The sequence below is a fragment of the Podarcis liolepis genome, assembly GCF_965112155.1.
Source record: "Podarcis liolepis genome assembly, chromosome: 10".
NCBI classification, from domain to species: domain Eukaryota; kingdom Metazoa; phylum Chordata; class Lepidosauria; order Squamata; family Lacertidae; genus Podarcis; species Podarcis liolepis.
Window position 1 is genome coordinate 54,562,106 of NC_139562.1, and position 12,032 is coordinate 54,574,137.

Consider the following 12,032-nt stretch of genomic DNA (forward strand, 5'->3'; position numbering starts at 1 on the left):
GTACTTGATACTTTTACAGTCCAGTTCTATGCATATCTATTCAGAAATAAGTCCCAAATAAGCAAGCATAGACTGCAGCCTATTAAAGACAGAGGAGGAGATAAAGAGAAAGCAAGAAACTGACTACATTTTGAAAATGTATTTAAATATATGAGTAGCAGTAATAACATTTTTGGAAATTCTATAAATCTATCTAACCATCTTTACTACAGTTTCTCATAATTCTAGTTTTTATAAAGTAGTGTCCCAGAGATGGAACACCACTTGGCTATCACAATGACTATCACATTTATGCAGAAAACTGCATGTACCCTACTAGATCAATAAGTATGTATGTCTATTTCACCACACATAATGGAAATCCATTGCCACCTGTAGCTTACTAATGTGCGTGCCCATGGCACATAGGCAAAGCACTCAGCACTTGAAACACGTTCAATGACTTTTTTTTAAAGTATTTCCTGAAGTCAGGTTATTTTAACCTGATAGCTCCAAATTATTTTTTGTGGCAGGAGTGGGGAACTGAATCTGTCAACGGGACAGAGCATTCAATTCCACACATGTGGGCCAGAATTGATGAGTGGAATTGCCCACCTGCTAATCACCAGACATCAGTGATGCCAGGTGGCCCTTTTCTGCCTGCACAATTTGAAACCAAACTGTGCAGAAGAAGTGCCAACTGTCAGCCAATAGGCAGGCCTTGTGGAATGCTTTGCAAATGATTGCCAGGTGCCTCCAAACCACCTTTAATCAAATCTTTACCTGCTCCACACCTGACATCATATATAATGGACAGGTGGGCATAGCTTGACCAAAATGGCCTCATGGCTCAAATAAAGAGGCCTGGTGAGCTTAAGGCTAGAGGTTCTCCACCCATTTTACAGCTTCCATTCCCACTATAATATCTGGACTTCATATTTCAAAATCTCTGTTAATTAAATAGCTAAGTCTAGATTTTTCAAATCATTTGCTTTCAAAGTATTTTCTAAAGTGCTGTATTATGAACATAGCTGGAACCTTCAACATGTAAACAGCAAATCCAATAACTTTCAGCCATTGGTCAATAAATTTGTTCTAGTTCCAATCCATAAAACATCAGGTGAGCTACAAGTGCAGTGAAAAGTTTCCACATTCCTGCTTTTGACAGCAGCCTGCCATGATGGCCAACAGGCTACCAATAAAAGTCAAGAGACTATGAGAAGCAGTAGAACTCAAGAGGAATTGCTCTTGGTTAAAAGAAAGGCGAGCAACTCCAGTGCACATTTGCAAGACCTTACATTTACTCAAAGGAGCTCATAAGATTCCTCTACGTGCCTATGTGAAGAATAAAGATTTACCTTATAGTAAAAACAACTTATCAGAAAACCTTTCAAAATCTATTTTATATACACACATCAAATTAAAACAGACAATCCATTAATCTTACCTGAATTTAAAAGCTCTTCAATAGCAAGCAAGTTTCCAGCCAGCAATGCTTTCTTCAATGCTTCATCTTTGTCATTTGACTGCAATATGTCATCCAGTTGCTAAACAGGAAAATTACATTGGTTTAGTGATTAAATATTTAGTTATTTTACACTTATATTCAACCTTTTTTTCCAAAGTTCTCCCTACAACAAGTTCAAGGCTGCACACAATATTTATTAAATTTCTATATAGTGGATGCTCGGGTTGTGAACATGATCAGTGCGGGATGCACGTTCGCAACCCGCAGCGTTCGCAACCCACAGTGGAGTGTCTGCGCATGCACAAAGTGCAATTTGGCACCTCTGCGCATGCGCGACTGCTGAAACCCGGAAGTAACCCGTTCCAGTACTTCCGGGTTTTGGCAGGTGCATATCCCGAAAAAATGCAACCTGAAGTGGCTGTAACCTGAGGTATGACTGTACTGCCCTTCATCTGAGGATAACAGGGCCGTTTACAATATAATACATTCTCCCCACTACAGAGGGACGTGGGTGGCGCTGTGGGTAAAACCTCAGTGCCTAGGACTTGCCGATTGTATGGTCGGCAGTTCGAATCCCCACGGCGGGGTGAGCTCCCATCTTTCGGTCCCAGCTCCTGCCCACCTAGCAGTTCGAAAGCACCCCCGGGTGCAAGTAGATAAATAGATACCGCTTTATAGCGGGAAGGTAAACGGCGTATCTGTGTGCTGCGCTGGTGCTGGCTCGCCAGAGCAGCTTCGTCACGCTGGCCACGCGACCCGGAAGTGTCTCCAGACAGCGCTGGCCCCCGGCCTCTTAAGTGAGATGGGCGCACAACCCTAGAGTCGGACACGACTGGCCCGTATGGGCAGGGGTACCTTTACCCCACTACTACCATTTTATTCTCACAGTCCACCTTGGAGGCTTATTAAATGGAATTACATGACACATCAGAAGCAAATAAATGTGAAAAATTTAAAGTGCACCCACCCTGTTGAATTGTGTCACAGCATCCCTTCCGACTTTTCTTGCTAACTGTACAGTCATACCTCGAGTTGAAGTTGCTTCAGGTTGAACGTTTTCGGGTTGCGCTCTGTGGCGACCCAGAAGTAATGGAACGCTCGCACATATGCTCAAAATGACGCCACGTGCATGTGCAGAATTGGCTAATCACGCATGCGCGGGTGGCATTTGCTTCAGGATGCAAACGGGGCTCCAGAACAGATCCCGTTCGCATCCAGAGATACCACTGTACTATACAGTGCTACCTCAGGTTAAGTACTTAATTCGTTCCGGAGGTCCATTCTTAACCTGAAACTGTTCTTAACCTGAAGAACCACTTTAGCTAATGGGGCCTCCTGCTGCTGTGCCGCCGGAGCCAGATTTCTGTTCTTATCCTGAAGCAAAGTTCTTAACCTGAAGCACTATTTCTGCGTTAGCGGAGTCTGTAACCTGAAGCGTATGTAACCTGAGGTACCACTGTAATCTGTGAACTCTTGGTTTACGATTCCTCTATTCTTATAATTTGTAAATCCAATAAAAATGACTTTTTTCTTTCTCTTTTGTAAAGCACACCTGGCTCTACACCAAATTTCAAAGAGCAGCACACTACACCTTGGAGGCTTATTAAATGGAATTGCCTCGACACAATTGAAGCAAATAAATGAGAAATATAAAGGGCACTCTGTTGATTGTGTTGTGGCACCCATTTACCCACTTTTCTCGACAGCTGTATTCTGTATCTCTTGCTTTATGATTCCTCTATTGTAGCCCATGGGCGTAGCTAGGATTTTTTGGGGGGGGGAGGGTGGCCTGGGACGTCACATTTTATAAGTTTTTTTGGAAGGTTGCAGACGTTTCCTTTAATATGTAAAACAAAAAACCAAAGACTTTGGTTGGGGCGGGGCAGGCTTTATTATTTCATTATTATATATTTATTGAATTTATCCACCACCCTATACCTGGAAGTCTCTGCTAAGGGGGCAGGGACAGAACCTCAGCTTGTTAAGTGTTTCTATTGCTTTTTAATACTTTTGGAGGATTTATCGGGCGACGCCCATATTCTAGCCTCTGTTACTTATATTTTGAAAACCCAATAAAACCATTTTTTTTAAAAAAAAAATGTAATATCCACCTGGCCCTATGTACTCCGAATTGCAACTGCTTGTGACCCGCCCCCCGCCCAAATAACACCGTGGCAAACTCTGGGCGCTCAAAATATATGCCCTCGGCTGTGAAACTCTCCACACAACCTACCTCACAGGGCTCTTGTGCGAGTTACAAAGGGGGGCAAAAAGAAAAAAAAGGGCTCTGCCTCGAGGGCTTCAGGTCACGAAACACCCGAATATAATAAAATGACTGTACGAGGGACGCAAGGGAACCGACCCCAAAGGGCCTTTTGAGTAGGAAATTGTGCCTCCTGGAAGCGCCTCAGGCCCAGGCCTTCCTTACGTGCTTCTGAGGCGTCGCCTCGACGGACCCGACGACCCAGCCGTCGTCGTCGCTCTCGCTGCTCTCTTCTCCGGCTGGCACCGCGAAGGAGAAAGCGCCGCTAGCCATCCTTCCTCCGCCGCCTCCTCTCACTCGACGGCGACCGCGCCGTTAAAAAATAATGCGGGTTTCTGTTTTTCAAATCCCCACGCCACCCTCTAACGCGCAGGCGCAGAAGGACGGGGACGCAGGGCAGCAACCGCATATGAAAGCGGGAAAGTTGAAACGCCCAGAGAGCACGAGGGACGGTTGGCGCAGTCCATCTTCGAGGAGAGGTGGGGGGGGGATTTGCCTCCTGTTGAAATGGTGAATTTATTCTAGTACATTAAAATACTAAACGCCCCCGGGCGTTCAAGTGGTACATCAGGGGTTTGGGTTTTTTTGCGGGGGTGGGGAGTGGCCAGAACCCAGCACCAGGTTTTTGTGGTAAAATTATTCTTCTTCTTCTTCATTTGGTTTTACCCCACCTTGTTCCCTTATGGAACTCAAGGCGGTTTATAGATAAAAAAAACAAAACTAGAATCACAACACATAGAGAGGGAAAAACATATAAACCATTAAAAACAATGAAACATGAACAGAATTAAAACTGTACATATAAAAAAGCAATGAGCTACTGCCCTGATGCGGTGCAAGCTGTGAAATGAAGACGTGCATGAGTTGTCCTAGAATCTACTCCTAGTGGATTTATCCTTCATAGTAACTGGAGTATTGCTGTTTTTTGTTTGTTTGTTTTTTTGCTGGGTGAACCCTAAAAGTAATTAAGTGCCATTGGGGCTCAGTGGGATATAGCCTTTAACTGTTCTTACCTGGGAGTAAGTCTCATTGAATTACATGGGACTTTCTTCCAAGTAGGCAAGGTTAGCATTGCAGCGTGTGTGGTAAGCTTGGGTAGAACTGTTAAGGCCTGGAAGTTTCTTACAGACTTTTCACATGAAAGTGGAAATGAGCTTGAAATATCGGGATCTGAAGATAGAAAAAAATACTGGTTAATAGAATGGTTGGATTTTAAGGAATGAGTATCACATGTAGCTGCAGGACAGAGAGATGGAAGCCCTTTTATCCTTTTCTATCTTTAGTTTTTTTCTTTTTCTTTCTCTTTCTTTGGGTCTCTCCCTTTTTTGTCTTTTCTTCTTTCTGAATTTGTTCTTTTTTAGACTAAATAGTTGTTTTAGTATATTATAAAAATATACTTTGTCATGGGTATGTATTTTATATATCTATGAATAAGTACCAATAAATAAGGTAATGAAAAAGTGCTACTGAACAATGTGGGACTTACTTTTAAGTATATAGACCCAGGAAAATTAGCTAGGATTGCCTGAAGTTCCTTCTTATTTCTATGTGGCTTAAATGGCAATCCTATACATGTTTACTCAGTAGGTCCTTATATGAAGTTTTAAAAACACACACACACACAAACCCCAAAGCAGTTTTACAGAGCCCCCCTGGCCCGCCTCCAGCTCACAGAAGCCAGTGGCAGGATGGGGGCTGTGTTAAAAAGTGCTTCCCCTTCCCCAGCCGAGAGAGTCCTGCACCTGCTCCTGCTTGCACAAGAGTAGGAGCAGGAGCAGGGCTGCTTAGCTGGGAAGCCGAAACCCTCCCTTCCCAAATGAGACAACCCCACAGGTAGAAGCATGTAAATAGGAACGGGATTGGGGCCACTCAGCTGTCCCAAGTCTTATTCTCAGTTGAGCTTTATCTGCAAGACTTCATATTGGCCAGTAATATGGGGGGGGGGGGGAGAGACATGAAATGCACTGCATTTGATATATGGCTATGGTTCTTGTGCATTCAAAGCGTACCATAGCATACAGTGGTACTTCTAGTTACGTATTTAATTCATTCTGGAGGTCTGTTCTTAACCTGAAACTGTTCTTAACCTGAAGCACCACTTTAGCTAATGGGGCCTCCCGCTGCTGCCGTGGCACGATTTCTGTTCTCATCCTGAAGCAAAGTTCTTAACCCAAGGTACTATTTCTGGGTTAGCGGAGTCTGTAACCTGAAGTGTATGTAACCTGAAGTGTATGTAACCCAAGGTACCAATTTATTTCAAGATGTTCAGCTCACTACTCTTAACATGGATAGAAGGGGAAAGATGCATACTGGGTGTAGTATGCAAGTTGAATTCATCTTGTCTATTTGCAGAGTGGCATTAAAATATTTGCATTATTTTCTTGTTTCTGAAAGAAAACTATCAGCTCTGCTGTTCCCTATCCTTGTGCTGTTCATAATGAGCCCTGCAGTGATTTTCACCCCTGCATAGTAGCAACTAATTTAGAGCATGCTAATAGGTATGAACAGTTCCAATTGTTCCTTTAGCACTTGCAGAGGAAGATGTAAATAAACATTAAAAACAAAAACAAAACACCAACAGCTTCCAGTGCTAGTTAGATCCAAAGCAGGAATTCACCTTGAAGGTACAAATGACATTTTTATCCTTTCACAGCATTTCTGCCAGGAGCAGAAATAGAATCATAGAACTGTAGAGCTGGAAGGGACTACAAGGATCATTTAGTCCAGCCCCCTGCAATGCAGAAATCTTTTGTCCAGTGTGGGGTTCAAACCCACAACCCTGAAATTAAGAACCTCGTACCAACTAAGCCATCCCAGCTATAGTCTCTTAAAATGACCCAAAGTAAATTACGGTAAATTTGTACTTAGCCATCCTTACAACAGCACAGTATAGACCTCAACTTTATTTGCCCTATAGACCATTCTCTCCTGATAAGAAATGGTGGAGTGAATGTAAATTAAATCGTGTCCTCCCTAAAAGAGGGCACGTGTTGCTGTGAGACCTGGAGACCCACCTCCTATGTTGTGGGTGGGTGAGACAGGACAACCACAGCACCCGATTGGCAGGTCCCTCGTTGTTGGGTTCAATCTGGCCAATGGGGCACAGTCCAAATGATTGAGGGACATACATATATATATATATATATATATATATATATATATATATATATATATATATATACACCCGTGCACGTGACCCAGAGCTTCCTCTTTTTTGTGCGTGCATTCAGAACACCCGCCCAACTCTCCCTATTTTTAGGGCATTTTGTGATTGACCTTGCTATGCTGTCATGTGTCGTCTGTCGTTGGGACAGGGGCACAGAAGGAATTTCCCCACTTGGCTGATTGGCTGTTGCCATTTGGGTTTCGCCTGCCGGATAGCAAATCATCACAACTTGTAAGGTTGTGGATAGGCACTGGTTCAGGTGATAGGGATGGGAGAATGGTCTCGCCATCCCTATGTGAAGGGTATTCCGTTAAAGAAATCCAGGGACTCAACTGGTTTGGTCAACCCCCGAGAGGTGTGCCAGAGTCCAGGGGGGCATCTGGGTGATGAACATAGTCTGTTCCCGGCTTTTCGCCTACCCAGGTGTTCACCCTTGGCTGACCTATGCTGGTGCCCTGGGTCAGCGCTGCCTGCAAGGGTGCAGGGAGCTAGTCGAACCAGAGCCTATGCAACCACTCACCTTCTGTAATCAAGAAAGTTGTGGCCTAAATTCTGCCAAAAACCAAACTAAAATTTGAGTCAAGTGTGTCTTTATTTAGGGTGGAGGTCTCTGGGTCTGAACACGCAAATGTTGACAGTGTTTATGGGCAAGGCAAAACTGGGTCTCAGTTTATGTGGATCCTTGCGGGACCCCTTCTGAAAACCAAACCCACGCCCTTCCATCTTAATCGCTCACCACACAGATTTTTCAGGTAGCCACTCAATACTGTTGAAGAATGAATGTGCAATCCTTTATCCACTTAACCTAAACACAGTGGAGCTGTGATTGCATATGATTGTACGGTTAAGACACGTACAAAAGCATATGCAGGATAGCCAGTATTAACTCTTTACTCTAATCTGCATCTGTAATGTAACTATTTTAACTCTTTCTATGTGGAATTGTTTTAAATCGTTTTATATATGGATCTGTTTCTGATTGGTTTTTTTAATGCTTTTCTTGTTTTATGGTTTCAGGTGTTTTATTTGCTTTATAACTATGTGCTTTATTGTTGTCACCTGCCCTGGGACCTAGGGTAAATGGCAGGTAAGAAATATAAAAAACTGGAGGAAATAATAATACCTGCATCTTCAGGAACTTGTGACCTTTCCTAGCCCACATGTTGTTTTACACAGGGTCTCCCAAGTCGTCGTGACTAGCAAAAGGTGGTTGTGGCTTTGGGAATACTGTCATTTATATACACATCTACACAGAGAGAGAGAGATGGAGAGATTTTGCAAGGTATTACAAGCCATACCCATCATCGCCTACGTTTGCAATACTCTAGCTTCTTGTCTGATTAACAGAGGTATGTGCACATCAGGGGAACTTAGCTTCAAGTTGCTACTGGGTCAGGGATCTGTCCAAACACTGCACAAAAACGGGCTTATAGAGGGAAAACTTAATTGTTACAAGGTTGTACAGGCCCAATACATTTTGTTGTCTGAAGTGGAGCTCAAGCAGTCCATTGTCCATTGTCCAGTTAGGGCAGGAAAACATAGGATTGTATAACTCCCTGCAATGCAAGAATCTTTTGCCCAATGTGGGGCTCAAACCCATGACCTCAAGATTAAGGGCACACCATTCAGACATCCATTCTTCTGTCTGCACCTCATACTCTCACACAGTGCTGCCTGGCACCATCAGTCCACCCAATAATTTCCTCTCACATCAGTGTCTCTCCCTTTGTTGTGGTTGCTCTGTTATGTTGCAATGCACCTGCTCTTTGCTTTTGCGGGGGTGCGCACTGTGGTCCAGGTGGTTTATTTTATATTGCCTAGTGACAGGGAGTGGAATTAATTGGCCTGTTTGGTCTCCTCGTAGTCTATGATTCTACACTATTTTGGAACCCTATTACAGTGGTACCTCTGGTTACGAACTTAATCCGTTCTGGAGGTCCGTTCTTAACCTGCAACTGTTCTTAACCTGAAGTACCAGTTTAGCTAATGGGGCTTCCCGCTGCTGCCGCAGCGCCACCACACAATTTCTGTTCTCATCTTGAGGTAAAGTTCTTAACCCGAGGTACTGCTTCCGGGTTAGCAGAGTCTGTAACCCAAAGTGTTTGTAACCTGAGGTACCACTGTAATAATCAGTTGCTGAAATCTGATCATGAAATCATGGCCGTGCATATTCCTCAAGCAGAGGAATTACTATTTCAGCCAGTGGCCTGAAGCTCAGTAGGCAAGTTGTCTCAGAAAGGACTTTTTAGGGCACAGAATCATGCCCTGTACACACCAACACTTCCTTGCTTATTACCTGTATTAATCACTCAATGCTGTGAATTTCTACAATGGTATAGATATTATATTACTATTTACAGTCTTTCTTAAGTACAGAGATGCCAATCTATATATTGACCCAAAAAGAGATTGTATTCTTTAAGAACTTTTAAAACGCTCTACAAATAATTAAACACTCTTTCTTACTGCTTGATACTCTTTGTTGCTCAACTGTGTGGGACAGCATGCATGTGCCTTTTGTTCAGTCACAAGAGATACCAGTCTTGGATTTTTGCCCTTCCAGCCTCAATAATGTTATTGTTCTAGGATTATTAAATGACACTATGAGATGGAAGAAGTTAAATAAAACTGCCTTTAGAAACATAAACCTTATGAGCTGGCCAGAGGGAGATTCACACACTTTCCACTCCTCCTACCTTTACTTTGGCCCTGAAAGAGGATTGAAAGTTGCTCAGAAATCTTTGCTATCCGGTCAAAACAACAATGGCCTTCTGCAGAGCCAGGCACCCATGGCTACATTAAGCTGGCCCAAACGGTTGTGGTGTTTGACAAATCTATGCTAACATTTTGGCTGTGGACACTTTTGCCTTAGGTCAGTTACCATCTGCCAGACTCATATGTTACCCATATACAAAGTGATAGCCTGCTTGTGCAGTTATTGAGGGGATAATAGAATATACTGTATTTTTCGCTCCATAAGACGCACCAGACCATAAGACGCACCTAGTTTTTGGAGGAGGAAAACAAGAAAAAAAAATATTTTGAATCTCAGAAGCCAGAACAGCAAGAGGGATAGCTGCACAGCCTGCATTCGCTCCATAAGATGCACACACATTTCCCCTTACTTTTTAGGAGGGAAAAAGTGAGTGTTATAGAGCAAAAAATATGGTAGTTTATGCATTGATTCAGCTAGTAGCAGATTTTAGGTGCCTTTGTGGATATGGAGCTCTCTCACAATAAAAATAATAAACCATTTGCTGCCTTTTCATGACACCTATCATGATCTGCTTGAGGTAGGTGCATCTCTCTACCTAATGGTAGATTGTTAGGACCACTGAAACAGACCTAGATCTGTGCTCCAGCCATTGGAGTAAACAGAGGAGCTGGCTTGCAGCATAATCACCTTTGCAAACTCAACTACAAAATATTCCATATTAAGCTTGCAGATCCAACATCTTTTATTTCCAGATGTTGAAGACTAGGGAGGTAGTGTAGGCAGATGTCAATCCATGTTCTTCATTAGTGGCAATGCTTATGTCAGCTACGAAATAGAGACTTACCATACTTCTCTACATTTCACATTGCGAAAACCAGTCTTAGATTAGCCCTTAGCAAGGGACGCAGCCCCAGGCAGAGATAGCGTCAGGTGGATTCTACAAAAACAGATGTCAATCAAACGGTGAGCAGGTGGCTCAGCTGGCCCTGCAATAAACTGGAAAATAAACCACCTATCCAGCAGCCAGCCAGCATCTCAGTCCATCTGCATTGAACACACATATCACAAAATTGGCACTCCGGATTCTCTGTACTGAGCCAATCTGGAGCGAATTGTATAATGCACGAATGCACCCTATATCTGCCGATTAATTTGCACATGTGACAATAGCACAGCTTTCCACTGCTATTAGCAGAGACACAACCAATAATCATTGTATGCAGAGGCATATTTTCCAGTTTTGAACAAATAAATCTTATGTTTTGGTTGGATCTCCCTAGAATTCTCAAGTGCTGGTTTTATTTTGTTTTTAAGAATTTGACCAAAAAATGCTGTGTGGAATTACCCTATCAGTTTTATTTTTGCTGATGGGAGCTATTATCACAGTCCTGTGGTAAAGTGTGCCATTCCATATGAAATATAGTGGCCCATGAACTAGCAGTATGTTTTGACTGCTGTATGTTATAGTTGGTACCAACTAATAATCAGGGCTTCAGAGTTATGATGACATTCGCTTGGTCTACACATTGCACACAAAACCTAAGGATGGGTGTAAATACTTAACCCATGGAATATTTATACGTCTGTTGTTGTTGTTGTTTTAAAAGGCAGGGACTGTAAAATGAAACAGGAAGTGGGATACATGAGGCCACAACACTTCTTTTCATTTAAATTTATTTTTAATAACACTTGCTTAAAAATAATTGTTTAAGTTACCTCTATATCTTGATTGATTTGCTTTCATTTGTGAGTGAACAAGGTAAAATCTATACCAGGTTTTATTTTATTTTATTTTTTGAGATCTGTGAATGGATCTCACAACCTTTGCCTAAAAGCAGCTGCATGCCTACTTCAGAGTAAAGCCCACTGAATACAGTAGGATTACTTCTGAACAAACATGGATCAATGCTGCACGAGAGTTAGCCAGTGATTATATGCTTGCTATCTACATAATCACACTCTTTTATTCTGGGTAATTGACTGGAAATTATCATTAAGCATCCTATGCCTTTGTACCTATAATCAGCAACAGATGTAAAACACCACCCCATGCCTTAAATTGCATGTTAAAAATCAATTTGAAATTATTAGTTATCTCTCATTGCTGTTTAACTGTCTTTCTCTCTCTCAAAATGAAAGTAATAAAAGTAGGGGAAATTGGTAACATCTGTTTAACGTACGTCCATGGGAATGCTACTTCATTCTTATATCAAGACATGTGTCTCATTTCAAATGAACCTGGTCAGTTTTCCGAGAAAATGTAGACTTGTCTCACTTACGTTTTCGTGCAGATGAAATTTACATGAGCTCCAGTCTTACTCAGGTAGGCTGCTAATACATTGATTTCAGTGATATTTAAACAGTCATGGTGGTGACATGTGGCCTAACTATTTGATCATTTCTTTACTTGCTACATTTATATCCCACACGGGTGCCCCTG

The 12,032-nt window shown here is 42.4% G+C and overlaps 1 protein-coding gene across 6 annotated transcripts in view; it reads right to left on the reverse strand.

Annotated features, from left to right (window-relative positions):
- ASZ1 (ankyrin repeat, SAM and basic leucine zipper domain containing 1) overlaps window positions 1–12,032 on the reverse strand; it is a 52,125-nt gene that overhangs the window by 31,070 nt on the left and 9,023 nt on the right. For 2 of the 6 annotated variants that reach the window (XM_083463638.1, XM_083463640.1), the window contains exon 3: window positions 1,427–1,526. Coding sequence is in view for 3 of the 6 variants with exons in the window: in XM_083463637.1 (XP_083319763.1) it covers window positions 1,427–1,526; window positions 3,876–3,983 (208 nt within the window). In the remaining 3 variants the exon portion in view is untranslated. Of the gene's footprint in view, window positions 1–1,426; window positions 1,527–2,414; window positions 2,487–3,680; window positions 3,804–3,875; window positions 4,164–12,032 lie in introns of those variants that run through there. The other 4 variants (XM_083463637.1, XM_083463635.1, XM_083463639.1 and 1 more) reach the window with 4 other exon arrangements.